The sequence below is a fragment of the Microdochium trichocladiopsis genome (genome assembly GCF_020744255.1).
Source record: "Microdochium trichocladiopsis strain MPI-CAGE-CH-0230 chromosome Unknown B0I36scaffold_2, whole genome shotgun sequence".
Lineage (NCBI taxonomy): Eukaryota > Fungi > Ascomycota > Sordariomycetes > Xylariales > Microdochiaceae > Microdochium > Microdochium trichocladiopsis.
Window position 1 is genome coordinate 2,844,761 of NW_025763545.1, and position 22,077 is coordinate 2,866,837.

The 22,077-nt window shown below is 54.3% G+C and overlaps 8 protein-coding genes across 8 annotated transcripts; 5 read left to right on the forward strand and 3 right to left on the reverse strand.

The window, feature by feature from the left end:
- The first annotated feature begins 702 nt into the window (after window positions 1–702).
- B0I36DRAFT_73213 (uncharacterized protein) lies at window positions 703–1,975 on the forward strand. The gene is made up of 2 exons (XM_046163291.1): window positions 703–953; window positions 1,008–1,975. Exons 1-2 carry the CDS (start codon window positions 750–752, stop codon window positions 1,602–1,604), a joined length of 801 nt encoding a protein of 266 aa, XP_046017079.1. The 5' UTR covers window positions 703–749; the 3' UTR covers window positions 1,605–1,975.
- Window positions 1,976–6,275: 4,300 nt separating this feature from the next.
- B0I36DRAFT_359583 (UV-endonuclease UvdE-domain-containing protein) lies at window positions 6,276–10,907 on the forward strand (the record flags this gene model as incomplete). Its single annotated transcript, XM_046158158.1, has 8 exons — window positions 6,276–6,695; window positions 6,762–6,915; window positions 6,975–7,169; window positions 7,242–7,504; window positions 8,373–9,413; window positions 9,486–9,786; window positions 9,843–9,886; window positions 9,963–10,907. The coding sequence occupies 8 exons, from the start codon at window positions 6,276–6,278 to the stop codon at window positions 10,905–10,907; spliced, it is 3,363 nt and encodes a 1,120-aa protein (XP_046017080.1).
- Window positions 10,908–11,178: 271 nt separating this feature from the next.
- On the forward strand, window positions 11,179–11,512 carry B0I36DRAFT_315155 (uncharacterized protein). Its single transcript, XM_046152853.1, has one exon. The coding sequence runs from the start codon at window positions 11,192–11,194 to the stop codon at window positions 11,402–11,404; it is 213 nt and encodes a 70-aa protein (XP_046017081.1). The 5' UTR covers window positions 11,179–11,191; the 3' UTR covers window positions 11,405–11,512.
- Window positions 11,513–12,548: 1,036 nt separating this feature from the next.
- Window positions 12,549–13,026, forward strand: B0I36DRAFT_345999 (uncharacterized protein; the record flags this gene model as incomplete). Its single annotated transcript, XM_046156415.1, has 3 exons — window positions 12,549–12,674; window positions 12,714–12,928; window positions 12,999–13,026. 3 exons carry the CDS (start codon window positions 12,549–12,551, stop codon window positions 13,024–13,026), a joined length of 369 nt encoding a protein of 122 aa, XP_046017082.1.
- A 264-nt stretch (window positions 13,027–13,290) lies between these two features.
- B0I36DRAFT_420587 (kinesin light chain 1) lies at window positions 13,291–16,183 on the reverse strand. The gene is given in 5 exon segments (XM_046162165.1): window positions 13,291–13,579; window positions 13,857–14,620; window positions 14,668–14,821; window positions 14,837–15,294; window positions 15,351–16,183. The coding sequence occupies 5 exon segments, from the start codon at window positions 16,093–16,095 to the stop codon at window positions 13,346–13,348; spliced, it is 2,355 nt and encodes a 784-aa protein (XP_046017083.1). The 5' UTR covers window positions 16,096–16,183; the 3' UTR covers window positions 13,291–13,345.
- A 1,415-nt stretch (window positions 16,184–17,598) lies between these two features.
- Window positions 17,599–19,678, reverse strand: B0I36DRAFT_73321 (uncharacterized protein). The gene is made up of 2 exons (XM_046163293.1): window positions 19,411–19,678; window positions 17,599–19,347 (listed from the first exon to the last, which is right to left on the reverse strand). The coding sequence occupies exons 1-2, from the start codon at window positions 19,579–19,581 to the stop codon at window positions 17,773–17,775; spliced, it is 1,746 nt and encodes a 581-aa protein (XP_046017084.1). The 5' UTR covers window positions 19,582–19,678; the 3' UTR covers window positions 17,599–17,772.
- On the reverse strand, window positions 19,637–20,208 carry B0I36DRAFT_73316 (uncharacterized protein). Its single transcript, XM_046163292.1, has 2 exons — window positions 19,738–20,208; window positions 19,637–19,688 (listed from the first exon to the last, which is right to left on the reverse strand). Exon 1 carries the CDS (start codon window positions 20,135–20,137, stop codon window positions 19,826–19,828), a length of 312 nt encoding a protein of 103 aa, XP_046017085.1. The 5' UTR covers window positions 20,138–20,208; the 3' UTR covers window positions 19,637–19,688; window positions 19,738–19,825.
- A 354-nt stretch (window positions 20,209–20,562) lies between these two features.
- On the forward strand, window positions 20,563–21,445 carry B0I36DRAFT_315173 (uncharacterized protein). Its single transcript, XM_046152854.1, has 2 exons — window positions 20,563–21,172; window positions 21,223–21,445. Exons 1-2 carry the CDS (start codon window positions 20,807–20,809, stop codon window positions 21,340–21,342), a joined length of 486 nt encoding a protein of 161 aa, XP_046017086.1. The 5' UTR covers window positions 20,563–20,806; the 3' UTR covers window positions 21,343–21,445.
- The last annotated feature ends 632 nt before the right edge of the window (window positions 21,446–22,077 follow it).

Below are 22,077 nucleotides of genomic sequence, written 5' to 3' on the forward strand. Positions count from 1 at the left end.
ACAGTACCTAACCCAGGCCTGGCGGTCTCCTATTGAGTTGTCAATCGCGGAAATGCTTCATGGATTCATTTTTGGTCTGATCGATGTGCCTGGAGTTACGTTTCCTGTGATACCCAGGTGACCTACACTGTAGAACAACGCTGAAGGTAATGGCTGGGGCTTCGCAGCTCTTTCGCTGCGCAGCTCATCCATGTCACTACCTTCTCGATGAGAAAGTCTGCATCCTGGTCCTCGAGCTGCTGTTCGAGGACCATTGACCGGGCATCTTGTGAGTGGCTGGACAGAAATGGGTAGTGGTGGCCGGCGCAGGGATCAGCACTGGAGCAGGCATCCCGGTGAGTACCCCTCCCACGGGGAGTCCGCAGTGAAGCTAATCAGAGTAGCATTTCCTTTCTCACAAGAGGCAATCTGCGACTCCTAGGAAGTGACCCGAATGCCAGGTCGTGATATTCGGGCACACGACTTGCCCACTCGAGGCGCCAGTAAGACCGACCCTGCCATGTCCTCAATGAACAGTCATAGGCCTTCACACTACGGGCAGTCCCAGCAGCTTGAGCCGTGTAAGTGGCCCTCGCAGCGTTCCTGGACTTGCCCAGGAGACGCGATCCCGCGAACACGCAACTCGCGGTGCTCCACGCCGGGCCGGGCCACGGGCACGGCACCACGCCAGCCGCTCGCCCACCCGGGGAGTTGAAGCGAGGCGAATTGGCCCAGTGTCTGGAATTGTCAAGGCACAAAAAAATTATGTAATGAGAGCTGGTGCAGGCCTCGCACAATCTGGTGCCGCCAGATGCTATGCAGGGTACGTGGGCGCTACATCCCGTGGACAAGCAAACCAACAAGATCGGGCCAGGGACCCGTGCGAGGACGGGTCTGAGGATGTCGAGTCCATGTGTGTTCCCCTACGAATTCGTGGTCGGCCGAGCTCCATCGACTCATTTCCCGGCCTGAAGGTACGTGGACCCTGCTCGCTCGGCCCTAGCCCCCCTCTCACTGACTGGGTGTAGCAAGAAACGCGACTCCAACACGCCGAGCAGGAACGGTGTGCAGACTCTGGCAAAGGCGCCTTGGGCACCTGCCTTAGGGTCCTTGAGCAGCTCACGTTTCTGAGTGTTCCCCCGATCTTGGAGGGGCAGCCAATTTGGCACGTATCCGATCTCAACAAAAAAGGGAAGTTCACTCCAGGTGCTAGAAAGCGCTTCCATCTCCTTTGCGAAGAACCAGTTCGAGCTTCTATCGCAGAGCGACAGGACTCGAGCTTCTTCGGGCACGTAGATGGCATAATTACGGAACCACCTCCAAACGGTCTCACAGTCCTAATATTCTGCTGGTCCTACATCCTCTGTGCGTCCCTTATTGAGCGTCAGGGTTACCGCGTGTATTACACCAAGCACCTCGTTCAACCGCAGGCGGAGGCAACGTCCTCCGACCTACCAGAATTTCGTCTTCCGTCTGATGCTTCTGCCAGCTTGGAAAGGTGGCTGTGTGCCTTACTGGCCCCTAAGATGGGTGGTGGACAACTTCACAGAAATGCGGCTTGCCTCCCTGGGCTCTCATCTGGAAGGACCGCAAGGGCAAAGACCGACAGCAAGCGCAGCAGGTAGACTACTGTTCACAACCCCTGAAGCCGATCTCGAAGCCCACAACTTGGTGACTGTTCCCGCCCGCAGGCTGACAGGAATTCATGAATCTCTGAGCCAGCCAATCCTGTTAAATCTGGACTCAGCGACCTTACTTGCAACTTCGCTTTCATGCGCCCGTGCATGAGAATGCGAGCCATCATTCGTGAGAGTGATCAAATGTTGTTGCCCAAGCTCAGGGCAGTGCAACTCCGATTCTCGTGCCGGCAGTTCAGGAACTCGCACATGCTCGCATGCACAGCACCGCCCCCCTTTAATAATGTACATGTAGACACAGTGGTACGTGCCCGGGTTTCTAGTTAAGGATGTTCCAAGACAAGAAGAATCCTCCACGGGTCGCGGAAGGATGGATCCAGCCCAATCGAATGGTGGCCCGGTGTGCCCATTGTCCACCACATAATTAGCCCGACTCGCGGCAGACAGCCACGAGGATGGCTGGGTAGGGATCTGGAACCCCCCTGTATCGCGCGGATGAAAAAGCGAGTGGGCAAAGGGCCAATTCCATACAAGGGGCCCTTGACCCTGGGCTTGTCACCTGCCTCCGCAGCACAACCTTGGCGAGCTTGGTTGTGCCATACCGTATCTGATCGGCTGGGGATATGACCAGGGTCTACGGTGGGCGGGCTGAGGCGTCGCACCATCGACGTATAAAGTGCTCACCAGCACACGCTGAAGAAGACCTTCTGACCCCCGCGGTGTTGTGGCCTGAGACGTATGCAGCATCGAGAGCCAGCTTGTGCGGTACGCTTCCCCGTCCAGCCTTGGTGTCTTCTCCTCATCTATTTTCTTAGTTCATTAACCTCGTGTGAGCCGATATCTCGCTGGCGAGCCCATTTCCATAGTCCCGAGCCAGGCTCCGAGCAACCTTTCACTAGTCTTTCTCAGCTGATGATCCCGACAAGCCCTGCAAACCTTAGCGCACAAGAGCGGTGCCACCGCCTCGATGCGTTTTGACGATCAGCTGATCTACTCCGCATGCGACTAGGGAACCCCGATCGAAACGAGAACAGCCTGAGACCCTGTCCCTCTCCCACGTCCGCCACAGGCTTCCAATCGGTGCTGACGGAATCGTATCGTCGAATTCAATCACCGCCAACACTCTGGCCGAGTGCTGGGGGATTCCCTCGTTCTGGTGCACATTCGCTGCTCGATCTGGAAGCAGTACAGGTTGATCAGCGACTTCGAGTGCAACCCGGACACTCCGCTCTCTATCGGTGTTTGGAGCAAGCCCTCCACCGCGTCGAGTGTTCCCCAGAATGCAGTCTACGCTCGGGATGCGCGTAACTGAGGATAATCCAGCCAGGAATGATGGTCTGGAAAACAACATAAATCACAGCGGTAGCATAGTGAGTCTGAATGCTAATGAATGAAGAATTAAAGAGGAATTAATTCTAAAGCATCTGCTCTTGTCGTATGCAAGCCTATGATGATAAACCTATCTAATTACAAACGCGTCTACATAGAGGCCTTGAAAGACAGCTTTTCGGTATCACTTCATCTATCGTTCCTGTTCCGCCTTGTTGTAGTATTTAGATCACCAACGCGCCCCGCGCTCCTCTAGTTAGAGAAATAGCGCGGGTCCGGCAGCGGTGCGCGATCCAGCTTGAAGCCACCGGGCTGTAGCTGCTGGAAAACGCCCTGTGGGTCGTACTTACATGCGATAGCCTTGAGTTTCGCTTTGTTGGCAGAACCATAGCTGCTGACAACGTCCTGGAACTGACTAGCGTAGTTCATGTAGACAAAACCGTTGTCAAGGCCGCGGGCGCGGGCCTCCTTAGTGATTTCAGCAAGAACATCGGACATGAAGCGGTGGACAGTCTCGTCGTCCGATGCGTTGCTCCACATAGAAGCCATGAGCATAATGTAGAGCGGCCCGTCGGCGGTGTCGAGACCTAGGGCATTGCCACCGTTTTTCTGCATTTGCTGTAGCTGGGGTACCGTGAGTCCCTGGATGACGAGATTGGGGATGATCCCAGGGATGGCTGACACCGCGGGTACTCGTCGGAAAAAGATCTCACGGGCGAGCTTGAGGATCTCAGGGTCGGCCCTGGTCGTGACCGTGTAGTACATCTCGCGGAGGCCCGGCGGGCTGTCGTTCATCGTCTCTTTGCCCCATTCGGCGAGCACGCGGGGCTTGGTGGTGTCGGAAATAGCTTGAATAGCATTGAAGTCGGCGAAGATGGGAGCGTTAGCGGCATTGGGATCTTCGTGGTACAGCGCCGGGATGGCTAGTTTGGTGCCGGCAGAGTAGTAGTAGACGAGGTAGAGCCCGGCTTTCGTGTCCGAGGCCGAGTTGGCAATCGTCTTGCCAAATGCGCTCTCGACGGCCTGGAACTTGTCCTCCGTGTACACGCGCGAACCACCCCACATCTCCCCCCCAGGCAAGGGCACCGTCCTCAGATTGAAGTTGACGACCAGGCCGAAGTTGTTACCGCCGCCTCTGAGTGCCCAGTAGAGGTCTTCGTTCACAGTTGCGCTCGCCCGGACGATAGCACCGCTGGCGGTAACGACCTATGCTGGGTCAGCTGACAAGAGTCGTGACAGTGATCGCCAGGTTTCTCCCCGTGGCTGCACTTACATCAAAGCTCTCGACATTGTCGCAGGCCCAGCCATACTTGTTGGACCAGTAGGAGATACCACCGCCCAGGGTCAAGCCGCCGACACCAATGTTGTAGAGACGGCCACCGACGACAGTCACGTCGGACTTGGTCAACTGCTCGAAGACTGGGCCCCAGATGTTGCCGGGCTGGATGGATGCAATCTTCTTGTCGGCTGACAAGCTGATGCGCTTGAGGTTGGCAAAGGAGATGGTGATGCCATCCTGGATGTTCGAGGCGCCCGCGAAGGCGGCGTGCCCGCCACTCTTTGCTGCGAAGGGGCACTGCGTTAGGCGAGCCAACAGGACGACCACAGAAACCTCGAGCGGTGTTGTGGGCTTGAAGACGCAGACTGGGCGAACCTGGGCCTGGTTGTCGGACCAGAACGAGCTGGTGAAGTTGGAGTAGCCCGAGACGCCGCGGAGGAGTGTGTTTTGGACGCCGTAGATCAATCCAAGGGTGTTGCACTATCCAATGTGGGTTAGATCTGCACTGTTGTCACAATGCGAGCGGAGTGTGGACATGGGAGGACGTACGACAATTGCACAGCCGGCACGTGTATCGCGCTTCTGTACTGAGCCCTCGTCGGCTGCATATTCGGCGAGGCCGGGCAGCGTTGTGACATCGATGCCCTTGTCCAGGAGGGCCTTGGTGATACTGAAGTCCGTGGGCTCGACGACCTGGGCAGCGCCCTTGCTTGAGAGGGCTAAGCCAATGGCCAGGACCGATAAGAGGTGCTTGACAGCCATTGCGAAGTCACAGGAAGGTTGACCGTGGTGTAGTGGGAGAGCCTGGACTCTTGAGTGCTTGATTGCCAGGAATGATAGGTACTTATATGTCGGTGTGGGAGTTGGCACGGAATGGCTCATATCCGCGGAACTTCTGCACCTCACTTCACCTGATTGTTATTACTGCATTATTGATTTATGCCGTCGTTGGTAGTGTTACACCCTCGCAGACTAGATTATGAACGGGCATTATTACTCAAGACATGCATACCCATGAGTGCCCGGGAGTCTGGCCCGCCGTCGCCGTCCGTGTGCATTTCCTTCCCCCGCAACCGGGCTCGTAAGGCTGAGGGCTCGTAAGATAAAGTTTCTTGCACAGCAGGGGTCCTGGCCTCCCTGCCTGGCAGGAAGCGGTCTCCAACGTCTTCAATGCGCGCGTGGAACAATTTTACAAGCATATCCCATGCTGCTGCCCTTGTCAACAGAGCTGCAAGAGTTAGCCCATGCGCATACAAACAAATAAATTCAAAGAGCTTGCGGAATCCGCAAGACTACTAAAAATTTAATTTAGTTTTACCTTTATTAAATATATAATAAACATAAAACATAATTGGACACTCCCATTTACTCTTTGTGGGGTCTGTGCCCCATTCGCAGCCCAGATTATCGGCCTTTTGGATGGCCTCAAGCCAGACTCTCTTTCCAGCCATATGTCCGCGTCTCCGGCAAAGTGTCTTTGCCGGCGGCAGAGCCCAGGCCTGGGTTGCGGTCTGAACATAGAATGGAGCTGCTAGATACGTCCACGAAGCAGATGCACCAGAGTCTCGCGAGGGATTCATGTGCAGCGGCACGTGAACTAGCGCCAACACATCCCCTGCTTTCTGTCCATGCCTTCATCTTCATGTAGAGACCGCTTGAACACACCTTGACGAGCCCTTCCTTCCCGGGGGTGGCCACCGAGCGGCTGAAACTTGGTTGAGCACCTAGATTACTCCAGTAATTTCCACTTTCCCCTTCAGGGCCTTAGTCCTTTCACGGCTTACGCAGGAAAGGCCGCCACAAGGCGCAATGCTGGGATCACTGCAGTCTGGGCCTGTGGCTCCCGAGTCGCCAAAGGGGGTTGTCTGAGGACTAGGTATTTAGGCACCGTGGAGCCTCTATGAAGAGTAGCCCCGTTTCGCTTGGGTGCCACGACGACACAGGCGATCTCATCATCTCGTTACGCGTCCCATGCTCAAGCTGGATTACTCGACAAAACCACCTCATGCCACAGCGTCCTCGCGCACACCGTACCTGATTTCGTCCTCGTCATGGACAGCCCCATCCCGCGTCCGGCGATCCGGAGCACGGGGATCGCCATGATCGTCCTCACAACCCTTGTAGCGATCGCCCGCGCAGCCGTAACTTTCATCCAGCATCGCAACGTCACCGGGGAGGACCTCTGGCTCCTCGCCAGCTACAGCTTCTTTCTGGTCGTATCTATCCTATATCTGTACATTGTACCAGCCTTCTTCCGCCTCACCGACCTCGCGGTCGGGGCCATAGAGCCCTATCCAACAGCTGGTGATGACGCGGTCTTCATTCAGAAGGGGCTTTTCGCTGCCTCCGCCAGCCTTTGGTTCTGCCTCTGGTCAGCCAAATTCTCGCTCCTCTTCATGTACAAGAAGCTCGTGGACAAACTGCCGCTGTACCTCAAGCTGTGGTGGGCACTTGCCATTTTCTCTGCGCTGGTAGGTAGTAGCTCCGACCGTTGAAGTCCAAGTATTTGTAACTGATGGTCTACTTCTGTCTTCTAGTCTTTGGTCGGCGCCATGATCACACTGTTCTTGGCCTGCTCCAGCATGGAAGCCTGGTTCACCGCAGGCATGTGCTACACGCCCCGCGACATCGTCCACGCGGCGATCAGCATGTGGTACGCCTACGCCGTCGATGTACTCACGGATCTACTCAGTATGTCTCCGAAACCCCAACCCATTTGTCCGACTTCTGCTGATAGAAACTGAACCTAGTTATGTTCTTACCCCTCCGACTCGTCCTCAACCTACAGATGCCCTTGTCCAGAAAATTGGGTATCGTCGGCCTGTTCTGTCTGGGCTGGATCTGCATCGCCGCCTCGACTATCCGCGTTACACAACTTGCCAACCCAGGACACCAGCCCACCGTTCCGTGGCTCGCTGTCTGGGGCACGATTGAGTCTGCTATTGGTATGCACCTGGACCATAGAGCTCGCCCCCGCTTTATACAAGATTGAACTAACACCAATTTGTCAACTGTAGCATTCATCACCGTCTCGGGCCCGGGGCTCTATCGTGCAGCTAAACTTTTATCCAAGACCCGCAGGAAGTATTACGTCAACGAAATGTACCACGACTCCAACACGGGAGGAAATTCGAAGCAGGGCGCGAGCCGACTTGGGAGAAGCCAAATACATGACGACTCGGTCCAGCTCCGGTCTCTAGGCGGGACATCAGCTACCACTGCGGCCGCGTCCAACAGTAGCGAAGAGGAGCTGTTTGGCGTTGACAGAGGTGCCATCCACGTTAGAACGGCAGTGACAGTGGAGAGCAAGGAATAATCAGTGCGGGAGGCTGTGCAGGTTGTGATATTGGGGCTCGTGAGACGTTGGTTAGCATAGCGGCCGCAGCGCGGAGGTGTTGTGCGAATTCATTGTCTTTGTCTTTGGGTAAAAGACATAAGCGGAAAGAAGTGACAAATGGTTGGTATCATGCACAGCTCCACCGAGACATGCGAGATTGGCACAGCGACGGATTTATTTTGGGTTATGTAAAGGTGCGGAGCACCCCTTCTCGTGAAGCAGAAGGGCGACCATCGAAATCGGGACTTCCTTTTACCAGACGGCCTCTCCTCGAATCCAACATGGGTGACATGCAGCGCTGCTGGCAATGAGTTTCCAAGGCCTGGCTGACCACGGCCAGCCAATAAGGTCTGGGTGATCACTCGACGTGTAAAACCGCTAGCGCAGTGGAGTCGTACAAAGTGCTCTCCACATCCTGCGGGAAGAGAGCCCACGGCGTGCCCCACCTTTGACGATCTCGATATAAGTTAGTGTGGCACCATGAGCTCATCGGTCGACGTTAGACAACAGCGGGGTTCCGCCCTGACCGCATCTACGGACCATTTGGTCCCTGATAAAGCGGCTCCCAGCGTGCCTGGCAGCTGTTCTTCCACAACCCATGCGTCATCATTCATGGCCGCTGCCGAGCGCCTGGGACCAGGCGGACCTCAGTCACGAGCCGCCGCCCTAGTCCAGGACCCTGCGCAGCTCCTCATGCCCACGCTCATGCGGCTGCTCCTTCGCCATTGCCTGTCCCCAACATTTTCGACTTGCGTTGCTGACGGATCCAGGCTGAAAGAGTCAAGCAGTGCCTGCCTTCTATCAAACACAGCCTGTCTGCCACTTGGGCTTCCTCCACATTGGCACATCGACAGAGACGTCCACTCAATTCCGCGATCGACTGAGTGGTGACGGCTCCAATTCGATCCGATCCTTTACCTCCACGCTGTCCATGGGTATTGTGCTCCGTGGCAGCCTCCTCCCCTGTAAGGCCCTGTCCGGTGACCGTCTGACACATATCTGGCGACAACATCGCGCATTCTTCGCGACTTTTGCTCCGGCGCTCGCCGCCCAGCGCCCCAACCGCCGCCAGCAACCCCCTGCGGCCGCCATTGCTCCGCACACAACCTCCTATATCTCTTCCAGCCCCATACCTGAAGACCCCCCGACTTTCATAATGGGCCAGCGAAGGAAGCGATCAAGTGCTGCTGCCACTGCCGCCGATACAGAGGAACCACACGGAGTTCGGCAGCAGACCACACCACCAGGCAGTGAGGAGCCTGCCAACACGATGCCGAGCCTCGGACCCCGCAGATCAGGCCGCCACGTCAAGGACGGCGTAGGCCTTCGCGCAAAGAACGACGACTCTGCCGCAAGCGCGAAGACTAGTCGGTCCAACAAGGCGTCGACGGCGTCCACGGGACGAGATAAGCGCAGGACAGGCAAGAACAAGTCCGACGGTGACCATATGGACATTGCCATTGTGGGCTTGCGCGAGATGGAGGACTCGTTCCGCGACGCGGTCAAGCGGCAGAAGCTCGCCCTTGGAGAAACCTCGCTCAGCATACCGCCTGACGCCATCCACGACGAGACAAGGATGTTCAATGGCGAACTGCGGACGGGCACGTCCGAGATGCTGACAACCAACGACGAGGCGCCACAGGCGACGAAAGATGATCAGATGCAAGCCCTCGCATGGGGTCGCACCCCGCCGCGCGAGAAGATCGACCAGGACCCGGAGTCGCCGTGCGAGGATGAAGTTGAGGGCATGCCGCCAGAGGACGAGTCGAGTGCCATCCGCCAGGCTGCCTGGAGGCCGCCGCCCGTCAACAGTGATATCTTGCCCTTGCCGTGGAAGGGTCGACTGGGATACGTAAGTCGAAGTTCACATCCGTCGTCTACTTGAAAACTACAATTACTAATACGTGTCATTGACATTGACCAGGCCTGTCTGAATACATATCTCCGCCTTTCAAACCCGCCCGTCTTTAGCTCCAGGACATGCCGTATCGCGTCCATCATCGAGCACAGGCATCCGCTCATGTACCCGGACCAGCCAGAGCATCCTACCAAGAACCGCCCAGACAGGAAGCAACCTGCCGATGTGGCACGTGGACAACGCTACCTGGAGAACCTTGGACTTACCAATGCGCGCGACATTGTCAAAATGCTGCGGTGGAACGACAGGTACGGCATCAAGTTCATGCGGTTGAGCTCCGAGATGTTCCCTTTTGCGAGCCACGAGAGTACGGGTACAAGTTGGCGCCTTTTGCCTCGGAGGTGCTGGCAGAGGCTGGCAAAGTTGCTGGGGAGCTGGGTCACCGCTTGACCACGCATCCTGGGCAGGTATGTCTTCTTTTGTGATTGGTCCCGTTGTTTATAAGCACCCTTCGTAACACACAGCGACTGACACCGTATCTAGTTCACACAACTCGACTCACCACGGAATGAGGTCGTGCGCAATGCCATACGGGATCTCGAGTACCATGACGAGATGTTGACATTGCTGCGCTTACCTGAACAGCAGAACAAGGATGCCGTCATGATCCTGCACATGGGCGGCGTGTTTGGCGACAAGGCCGCAGCACTGGATCGATTCCGGGAGAACTACGCCAAGCTGTCTCCCAGCATCAAGGCACGCCTTGTGCTCGAGAACGATGACGTCTCGTGGACGGTGCACGACCTTCTGCCCATATGTGAGGAGCTCAACATTCCAATGGTGCTCGACTATCACCACCACAACATCATGTTTGATGCGGACAAGATTCGCGAAGGCACGCACGACATCATAGACCTGTATCCTCGTATCAGAGCAACGTGGACACGAAAGGGCATCACGCAAAAGATGCATTACAGCGAGCCATGCCCGGAGGCCATCACTGGACGGCAGCGGCGCAAGCATAGCCCCCGCGTGGCGACACTCCCACCGTGCGCAAATGACATGGATCTGATGATCGAGGCCAAGGACAAGGAGCAGGCAGTCTTTGGTCTGATGCGCAACTTTAAGCTTCCCGGCTGGGACCGTATCAACGACATTGCGCCCCACGAGCGTGATGACGAGAACAAGTCTCTGCCCAAGGCAACCAAGAAGAAGGCGAAGAAGTCGACACCAAAAAATAAGAAGAAGGCTGCCACGGGCGAGGACGAAGACGGCGATGCTGCCATGCCGGACACTGCTGACGCTCCAGAGGCGGAAGATGAGGCACCCAAAGAGCCAGAGAAAATCCCCGAGAGCGAGGTCGGCATGGGCGGACCAAACGGACGTGTCTTTTGGCCGCAGGGCATGGAAGAGTGGTTGCGCCCGAAGAAGCGGCTGCTGACGAAGAAGATGATGAGCAAGCAGGATGGCAAGGACGACGAAGAGTAATGTGCATGGCTCGTATAATTCTCCACTGTGTTGAGGTTTGGTATGGCAAGTCTGTCGGCGGGTTAATTCTGTAGAACAAACATCTAGAATATTGTTTGGCAGCGTGTTTGAAAAAGGCGGGAAAGGGTTTGCATTTGGCAACATCGTTCGGGCCATGAGTGGAGGAGCTTGCTGGTTGTAAGACCCACGGCGAGGGTGATCGTGATTGAACCCAAAGGGCACATCACGCTAATAAGTCAAATGCTTGGCCCCAAGTCGAACCTGCTACGCTGCCTGCTCCGTGGATGACAAGTGGTGACAAGTGGCTTCGCTCACGAATGTGCATTGAATTCTTTGTTTGGCACGTGATTGTGTCGGGCTCACATGCGTCATGTCATAATACCAGGAGATGCCCTCCATGTGGCCAGTGTGTGTGTGGTGTGACGAGCTGGAGCATCCTCAAGACACAGTCGCGATTGGCCACACGCCCGAGTGTCATGGGAGCATTGCTACTGTGACCTGTCCAGTCAATGATTAATCCCGCGCACTCCCGATCGTTGGCTTTCCAGCATGCTACCGACAACCTCGGCAGTGTTTGGGCGGCATTCCAATATATGACAGCGTCTTGAATACCCTTGGCTGGCTTGGAGCATTTGCTGCCTGACAGACTTCCATATGATGTCAGTGGGAAGTGGAGAGCCACGTTGTGGCTTGGGGTTGCTACTTGACAATGCGGAATCTTCCTGGCATCCTTGTCGCTAAAAGCTGGAGAGGGCGATGGCGTGGTCTGGGGTAGGCTTCTTAGCGTCGCCTGTCCTGTTATCCAAATCGCGGAGGATCGACCGGGCTGGACGATCGGGTAGTGCAACAATGACGATTAGGAATCGAAGGAGCTTGGAGGCTTGAGCTTGCAGGCAGTCAGTCTCTCAGGTCGCAGGCCCTTTCAGGATCCCATCTTCTGTTGGGTGCGGTGCAGGTCGAGAGGAGCACTAGGCCGTCTGAAGCTTGCAGGCGGCTTGCTGGAGCCTTGCGTTGGAAGCTCGATGCGGCCCTCACAATTGGACTTGGGGAGAAAGTATCTGAGCCTGTGGGACTGTTGATCTCTCTGGGATCGCTTCGCAAAGCATGGGATGATGCTACTGAGCAGTCTTCGTCATTGTGCCAGCCGCCCCACACGCGCGACCCCGCACAGAAGTCCAGCGGCCCCTCTCGGGCCTGCCAGATGCACGGCCTCGCACCATTTTCCCCTATTGAACCTGTCTACTATGACCAATACAGCGACGACGACGACGACGACGACGACGATGATTATGACTCTGACGATAGCGACTTTGAGTACGATGACGACAACTACTCCAGTGTCATAGCCCCCGTCCCTAGTCCCTCGACTTATACGAATCGTGATTTCTGCGAGCCAGGACCTTCTAAGCTTCCGCAAAGAGTACTGCGAGTGTTGTGTCTGCTCATAGGAGCCACCTGCCAGGTCGTCTACAGACAGGTTGTTGAATGACATTCCAATCTCCCGAGCACTATCCACGATCCGTGTTGATCGCTGTATATTGGAAGAGCCCGCTGTAATAGGGTCATCCGAGAAGGTCCTTTGGTGGGATGGATAAAAGGCTCGAGCATTCCGATCCACGGATGAGTATGCATCGGTAGAATATGTGTTGTCGGCCAGGTCTTCTGGAGGTATCTCACGGCGGGCTGATCTTGAAGCGAATGGGTCACCTGAACGAATCGTTGGGAGATGTTCATAGAAGAGAGAAGACGCATCATCCGTGTGATCAGGTACATAGTCGCGCGGGTCCAAATCCCGTGCTGCGTTAGCCCGGCTCGGATAGTAATCTCGTCCACAATCACAGCGCCAGCAGATCTTCCATCCTAGGGAGGAGACATGGTAGGGTGCATGAAGGCCACGAGAAGGAGAGAAAGGGCAAGGAGCGCAAGAGCAAAGAGTCCAAAGGCAAGGAGAGAAAGGGCAAGGGCAAGGAGGGCAAGGGCAAGGGCAAGGAGTCCAAAGGCAAGGACAGCAAGCGCAGCAGGTAGATTCCTGTTCACAACTCCACAAGCAGACCTAGAAACATATAAGTGAGCGACTGTTGGCGCCTTTAGGTTGGCTGACAAGACCATGAATCTGTAAGCCAGCCGATGTTGTTTAGACTGGGCTCAGCAACCTTGCTTGCAACTTCACATTCCTACGTTCATGCATAAGAATTCGAGCCACCATCCGTGCGAGTGATCAAGTGCTGTCGCGCAAGTTCAGGGCAATGGAACTCCGATTTTCGTGCCGGCGGTTTGATACGCCGCTCTGCCGAAGCTGCGCTATGGTGTGGAAGCCGAGGATATACCGGAACGCTCTTAGCTCTCGTACGGCACAAGGAGTTCTTTCTACATTGTTTTGATTCTGAGACTAACATACTATCGACTTTTCTACCCTATATGAAGACGTAGGACCCGCTTCAAAATATCTCGTCGCCTCTTATTTGACACCTGGGGTTGTGTTGAATCAACCAAATGTTGGTCATCGCTCGAACACGTCCCAGCTTCACAGGCGGTATTCGTGAGCTCGAGGGTGTGCCGCGCTGACTGGACGGCTGGGTGCAATGGCCCGAGGAGCTGGTCAAGACCATCGTAAGCACGTTGATAATATTGCCGAGCTTGACCCACATTGCCCTGTTTTGAGCGCAAAGATCCTAGGTTCGAAAGGGTATTGATCGCTGGCCGGTATGTCGTGACTTTATCAAGTCCAACAGCTCTCTCGTATCCATCCAGCGCCCGTAAGTACATCTTCTCGGCCTCGCTCAGCTTTCCCTGATCAGAGTAAAGGATCCCGAGATTGTTGACTGTGCCAAGTGTTGATGTGTGATCCGGTCCCAGTGCCTTCTCGCTCCCATCCAGCGCCCGCAAGTACATCTTCTCGGCCTCGTCCAGCTTTCCCTGATCAGAGTAAAGGATCCCGAGATTGTTGACTGTGCCAAGTGTTGATGTGTGATCCGGTCCCAGTGCCTTCTCGCTCCCATCCAGCGCCCGCAAGTACATCTTCTCGGCCTCGTCCAGCTTCCCCTGATCAGAGTAGAGATTACCCAGAGAATGAAAAGCCCAATCCGAGGGAACATCGCTCTCCTGTACTGTTGAACAAGACCGGATCGCATGTGGTATTAGTCGCTTCTGAAGCAGCCAATATTCAGCTTCCACGTTTGATGGAACCTGCGACGCCACGCTCTCGACTGCAAGCTTGTTCAAGCAGCTGTCCCACTCCTCGTTCAATATGTGGACCGTCCAAGAATGCAGACAACCATGTATACTATACCCTTGTATCTCTTGGAACAAAGATGCAGGTTCGACAAGGCCGTAGTCATGGAGTCCGCCCATCGCATCGTTGAAGTTGAGCTCTTCTGAAAGCTGTTTCATCCACACGGGGCCCATTCCGCTTCTAGCCCGGAAAAGACCGAACCATATGTCTTCGTTGTTGAAGTAGGCCCACCACTGGAGCAAATGAGCCGCAAGTGGGTTTTGTGTCTGAACATGTTCATATGACAGCCGCCATGTTGTAGCCAAGGTACGATCTGCATAGGATCCAAGATGCAGATTACCAGTAAGTCTGACCCAAGATTCCTGGTAGTAGCGAAGGTACTTGCGTATGCTGATTGGGGCGCGCTTCAGATATGCTCCGGCCGTAGCTAGAGCGAGGGGAAGCCCGTCCAATTCTCGCACAAGGTCTTTTGCGTCACTATCTAAGACACTATTAGTGGCTGAAAACTGACTGCCTCAAGACTCTTACCATCTTGTAAGCCATTTCGACCTGATGCGTTCGACAGTATTTGCAGACTCTCGTGTTCGGATTTGAGTTTCTCAATTCGGATGTGATGTCCTATGTCGATCTGCGACAGCCGCGTTGTGATCACTATTGAGCCCTGATATGCCATCGGAAGAAACTAATGTATGTCAACCGCAGCATCGGTTTTCCGTCCTGGAAGCTGTGGGTTGTCGTAGTTATCGTACACAATGAGCCATCTGGTGTTGCCTGGTAAGCTAAGCCACGCCTTGACGGCCTGAGTAATCTTGTCGTGGTCTTGCTGCAGGTCCAGTCCCTTGAGGCTGCCGACATCGGCATTCTGTTCGAGGATCTGCGTTGCGATCCTAGCAAAGCTCTGCTGAATGGACGCTTCGTCCTTGATATTGAGCCAGAAGATGGCAGAGTACTCGTCTCGATATCGGTTGATATAGGTCGCAGCGAGCTGTGTCTTGCCAATGCCACCGAGACCATGGAGCACGACAACGCGACGGCTTCCATCCGAGCACAGCACTCTCCGCATCTCGGCTACTTCTCCATCTCTTGCTACGAAATGTGGAGTCTCGGGGACGCCCGACAGGCTGAAGCTGATCGAGAACTTGTTGTGGTGAGTGCCTAAGTGCATTAGTCAATATGAATCCTCTCTTCTGAGTTTCTGAGCTGTGTCTCACCTTTTACAGATCTCTGGACCTCTTCTCGCAATCTTCTCTGTGCTTGTTCGCGACCCTCACCATAGATGAGTGGCATGTGAACGCCAAATATCCCAAGCAGCGAGTATGCCATGTCTTCCTCATACTTTGTTTCCCGGTTGCGAACCCACGCCTCGCGTTCGGAAGTCGTAAAGTCAGATAATGGTGTACCCCTTAGAGCCGTTGCAGGAATACCTGTCACGTCGCGTATAATAGCCTCCAGCGACCTCCTATCGCCTAAGAAGACCCCTTCCTTCGAGTAGAATTCGACAATCTGCGGGGCGATGAGCTCTTGAAGTGTCCAGCCCCGCGTGAACCACCTACTGCCTCGTAACGCAGCCTCCCACGATATCACTCCCGGCTGCTGAGTGGAGGTCAGGGGACAGGAGACGTCGGACAGGAAAACGTAGCATCGTTTCGCGCCACGGTACCACCTGAACATACTGTTGATTGCCGTCTGGAGTTCGATGGCGTCAGATTTGTCGATACAACAGGTATCTACCCAGAAATGCTGCAGGTCATGTCGCTTGGCCTGGTCGGCGCAGAATTTGATCTTATCGTAGCCGGCTTTCTGTTGCCAGTCATTTGAACTCGTTTTGACATCGTTGTAGATGACTTCGCCGGCGCCCCAGGTGTGGGAAAGGATGGCGTAGGGGGGGATGTCGTCAGCGCGCAGATCGGCCGTGAGGGTGTAGTTGTTGGCGTTATCTTGTTGCAGTAGCCGCATTGTAGAGTATTGCCGATGGCATTCAGGGTTCCTGATCGAGGTGAGGGAATCTCGGTCGCCGAATATCCCGCGTGAAGGTCAAATGGGATGCAAAGAAGCAGGCAACAGCATTATCATGGTGGGATATTGGGCCGTCTCTCAGCCCCAATGTAAGGCTGAAAATGCGGGGTAAGGCAGACTCGTCACTCGCCTGTGATGATACAATGTGCATAACTATGTAATATAACTTTGCCTCATATTATCTGGAGTGTCGATTTTGAATCATTGGCAGTGCAAAGAGCTGCAGTTGATGATCTAGATAATTACAGTATCAAACATGGATCAATCCTGGGCAAAGTTCCAACCTTGCAAACTTGAAGTTAATGTGGAGCATGTTAATGGGTACCATGTTGATGGGTACTATGTTTATGACAACGTCTCCCGTACATCATACTCAGGTAGCATCGGCACCTGATACGGAGATCCAAATGGCTGCTTAAGGAGTGCTAGAAAATTTTGATGATCTCTTCAATGAGGAAGCATCGTGATTGGACCAATGAAGCTCACAAACAGTTCGCATCGTTCTACAATAACCTGCAAGATACGAAGCGCGAGCAATGAACGTGACACGAGCCGAGCGCATTTCCTCAATTGCTGTTGTAGGGGGGCCAGAATCAGTGCGCCGAGCGTAAGGAGAGGCTGACCATGACGCCAACTTTTGGTCGTGCGCCGCAGCAGAAAGTGTTTGCATATGTATGTGTGCAGAATAGACATTCGAGTAAAATTTATCCCGCATCAACAGGCACAAAGTGGACTTTAATGCTCCGCGTTGTGAGGACCGTGTCATACTGTGCCGTCATCCTGCGACGGGCATGGCGAACGTTGTCCGACGATTCGCAATGACCACCATTGCAGATGAGGTGACGAAGAAACGACCCCCAACTGCCGCATGTTATGCTGTAATCCCACTTTTGGAGGGTACTGGTTATTAGGACAATCTGCACAGTGCGGAATAATGTGTCACGGTTTTATGGTCCGTGCGGGAGCAGTAACTAAAGTCTAAAAAGCGGACACAATTCGCGGTCACTACTGTACGAAATCTGCCGCAGTTGTGGCAAGGTAGCCTGCGAAGGCCGCGCAGCAACTTCCTGGGAAGTTGCTCAGGGCTGCCTGGGGGCTGCTACGGATCTAGCTTCTTTGCCCTGGCTGGTGCGTGCAGTAGAGTAACTTCCTAGGAAGTTCCTAGTCCCGCCTCACGTGGCTTGGTCCGCCACACTGACCAGGAGCCGGTCTTGTTTGGGAATTCCACATCCCTGGATCTTGACAACCTCCGTAACTCGCATGAGTGATGTTGCACGTGCTGCCGAGGAACTTCCTAGGAAGTTGTTAGGGACTTTAGTCAAGTCGCTGGGTATTTGGCTGCTGGCTACGGCCAAGCAACTTCCTAGGAAGTTGCCTTCCACCACATTATGATCACTGCATCAAACGAACCCAGGCCTTTGTTCTTTTTCAGCTTGAAGAGGACGCTCGTCACTTGATTATCTTATACGCTAGCAGGGTCCTCGCAAGTGTCTTGTTGCATCACTTATCAACCAGCCCTTGAAAAAGCAAAGTTGACCGCATTTGCCTCACCCACAGTGATGTCTCACTTCATCCAGCGTCTACACTATATATCCTTCCGTGGCGACATCCTGTTCCTCAACTGGAAAGTGGAAAGCCTTCATCGCTTGAGCTCAAGCACACGGTGTTGGAGGGAAGGCCCTCATGAGTGCAATCGTCCAACTCCCGTCCACGTCCTGCGATATCGTACAGGTGCAGCTGTTCCCCCACGCTCTGGGCGCGGAGTGTGGCTATACAGAACCCGATCAAGCTTCGCGGCACCTTCTCGTATACCACCCAGCATCCGTTCCGACGAAGCAGAATAGTGATCTCCACCTCACTCGGCGCAGTATCTGCTATCAGACCTACTGTGGCAACCTGCTGGTTCTCCTGACTCGGCGCAGTGCCTGCTATCAGACCTGCTGTGTGAACCTGCTGGTCTCCCTGAATCGTTGGGGGGCCGAGAAGGAGCTTCGCTGCAGATTGTGGCGGTCTAGCATATGGGGTCTCACGTCGTCTGTTCTTCGTGACACGACGGGCCCTCGATGACGCAGGGGCTGGAGAGGTGGCGTTTGCAGAGGTGGTGTCCTCTGCCATTGTTTGATCATCGTGATCTGCCACCGGAACAAGATCCAGCTGAGGTGGTGGAAGCAAGGTTTCTGAATTGCCAGCGTTGACGCCACTTGCAGTTTCCTGTGCTTGTACGAAACTTTCGGTGACGTCTTGTGAGGGACATCCCCAGAAGGCACGAAATACTGAGCGTCGAACAAAAAGGGAGGTGACATCTGTGTTTGTCTGTACATCACATGTCACGATGTCGGCAGTGATGCGGTGCCGATCTCTGGCATAGGCCTTTCCATACAAACGACCACACCTTTTTGTTGTTGGTTCGCCATTTTGACTAGTAGTCAGCAGTCGTGGGGTTTCCATGAAGTCAACTTTGTGTGCCTTCTCGAACAGTCCTCGGATCAGCTGCACGAGGCCTTCGAGATTGGTGCCGTAGTCGTAATCGGGCGATGGACGTGCTTCGACCAGAGCCTTCAAGGCGATCTTATGATCGGGATCCGCTTGGCACAGCCGTAAGATCTCCTCCGAAACGAAACCTAATTGCTTTGCGCGGCAAGCAAGTCGAAACCAAGCCCGGGGATCCGGCTGGAAGTTCCATTCGTGCTCTACCCCTTCATCTTTCAAAAGGGTCTGGCCAGAAAGATCGCAAAGGTCGTTCATGACAGCCACATACAACAAGCGGAGGCTGTTCTCAAATATGACCTCTTCGGTCGCTGGATGCCTAGCTGGGGCCTTGAAGGCTTTCCAAGCAATGGTTTGCACGGTGAATGGGCTAGGCGTCTTTCCACAAACCAGCCTTTTGACCACGTGTGTGCATTCTCTCAAGTATTTGAAGTCGTTCTGGAGCGTGCGTATAGAGGGGATAAGATGCTGCACCGAATTCAGCCTATGTAGGATATTCGTACGCTCCATCTCGTCATTGATGCATCTGAAGTTGCCATGGTCATGAATTGCAGCTTCAGCGCGAAGTTGGTCCCTTCGGGAGACGCCAGGTACAAGCAGCTCAAGGCTCTGTACACCACTGCTATCCACGTATTCGAGTGCACTATGCGAGCCCATTATAAAGACCCAGGTATCGTAGATCAATAACAGGTAGTTGGCAACCTCCTGGAAAAACCTCATTAGCAAGCAAGTGGCGCGCATGGCTCGCTGTCCATACCTACTGCGTACCTCAACACAGTGAAAGATCTTGTTCCAGGTGCCGAGCTGAAGGTCGGTCCGCATGCCAGGTATTCCGACAACCTTCTCAAGGACCGGAGCAAGCGTCGGGTGCTTGAAGATTCTCTTCAGTATTTCTGGCTTACTTTTATCGAGCCTCGCCCACCATTTACTTGTCATCATGGAGGCCGCAGGTGAACCAATGATCTTGTGAACGATATGGCCGTCGGAGTATCGCCCCTCGTTGGCGTACTCGTCTATCAATATGTCCGTTGCTTTGGAAGAAAGATCTGGCAGACATCAACATCGGTTGTAGGCAGTATTGGCCGGACCACTAACCGGCATATAGCTTCACTGGCCACCATGACGCCAGCCTGTCGTCTTGCAGAACTGCAGCAATCCGATGGCGGCCATACAGACCCAACGCCTACTCCCCAGGGGGCAGATGAAGCAGAGGAGGCGAAACGTTGTTTAGATCGCTGAGAGATAGGCGAGACAATGCGAGTGCGGATTCCAACATAGTGGCGGAGATAGTGGCCGCAAGGAAGTGACTTGGATTGACCCGATCGCATCCTTCGTGTCGGAAGATACCGACAAGGTGATCAAGCTTCTGGGGATCGAGCACATCCGTCGCACTAAAGTAGATGCAATTGAGCGCAATTCGAGCAGTACCGCAAAATTTCGAAGCGATCTCGCTTTGGAGTTCCTCAAGTTTGTGGCCTGCATTCGCTGAAGCCATCGTTAAGAAATGGTGCAATGACAGCGACCGTCAAAGGTTATGAGTTTGCACTAGTCGACGGAAACTTGTCATTATCCTCTAAGTCTTGCCTTCGGGGCCGGTATCCTCTTGTGGACTCCTGGGAGGAAATAGCCCTACTTATATTTAGCGGCATAGCCCCAGGCGCCCATGGTGCAGAGTTGCAGCACCAGCAGCATACTTTAGCGGACGTTAGTGGCCCTTGCCCCTAAAGCCTGCCTGCAAATGCCTGAACCCTTGGGGGCCCGTACCTGGCCCTGTGGTTGGTTACCTTTTTTTAGAGCTCAGTCTAGTGGAGTAACTGTGCACTTGTTCACTTGTACCTGATCTCAGCCTCCAATGGTACCCACCAGAGCTCAAATACCCCAAACGACGGCAGAGTTGTGGAACTAGGTCAAATGGCCCCAGCTGAAGCCTCCATGCGCCGAAGCACCTCCATAGCTCGGAATATCGCGGGAAGCAGTCTACGTATCGGCGTGGCTAGTCACATGGACCTTCAACGCCGCCAGACCGTGTTCGTTGAGGATACAGAAGAAGAACGGTCACGTCTCGACTTCGCCACGAAGAAGTTCGGAGCAGGCAGCTTCTCTGTTTCTCCCTGGCTCTGCGCCGGATGCGAATGTGCGCCCACTAAAGCGTAAGGCACCAAGCATGCGACTGCCAGTCAAGCACTACACGACCGAGTCACCACTAGTTCCTGTGATCAATGGAGAGCCATGGAGCCATTACGAGCTCAGATACCGCTTGAAGTACGGTACCTCAGTCGGCGTGATAACGAGTCGGGACGCTTCACGCCGCCAGTTCCTCATGCGTACTATTGGCGGTCGCGACACCGACGAAAAGATACAACGCGTGCGACAGCTTTGCCATGATAATATCGTCAAGGGCATTGAGATTTACATATCTGAACCCGGGAGCTACCTTCTCGTCTCTGAGTTCATGCCAACGACTATTCAGCATATTTGTCGCTCGCCAATCTATCCTAACGAGCCGCAACTGAGCTCGATGCTGTTCCAGGTGTGACGGAATCCTTCATGCTCGCTGAATCCGAGCTAATGAATGAACAGATTCTTCAAGGGCTACAATCTTCCCCGACCACACAAGGAGCGCGAGCTACGCGCGCGGTTAAGGGACAATGCATGAAGGAACAGCGAACTGGCATGATAGACGGAAATATCCTTCTTTAGCTCGAGTTATTTTCGGCCATGGCTCCCGTGTCAAAAGCGCACGTAAATACATCTCCACGTTACCTCTAGACAAAGCAAGATCTACGTGTACACAGAGTGGTCAACTTACGAGCTTATACACTATGGCAACAGTTCCTCGCAGAGACCATCACAGCTGCGGCTGTATCTCCTCTAGCTTTGTTAAACTGGAGGCCGTTTCCTCCCTGCTTACCGAAGGATATTCCCTCACGGAAGGTGGAGGATTGACCATCACCTGGCGGAATGCTTGCCACTTCCACAAAGCCCCTTTTCTGGCTGATCTTTTGCTCAAGTATTCTAATGGAGCTCTAGTCCCGTCTGAAGAAGCCTTGTTTCGATGCTTCGACAACATCATTTCTTGCCGGCTGAGCACGTCGCGCGAGCTCTGGCGTACTATGGTCCGTCGCTGGTGTAAAGCAGCGACGCGTTCGTGGAGCATACACGACGTATCTTCAAGAATCCTTCCGCGGGCTATCGACATAGTCGTCAAGGCAGAGAGTAAAGAGTTGGCATGGTTTTACGGGAGGGTGCTGGAGCATCTCTTACGCTTCGAGTGTATCTTGAGTACCCTAGAGAGGTATCAGGCCGCGCGATCCATTGAAGACTGGAGGAACGAGGGCTGGACTGCAGAAATTGTTGATCGCCTGGTGGTGGCTAGTTCCAAGGGCAAGTTGGCCAGGCAGCTATACCATGAACGCCGCACAGCGCTGTCCAAGT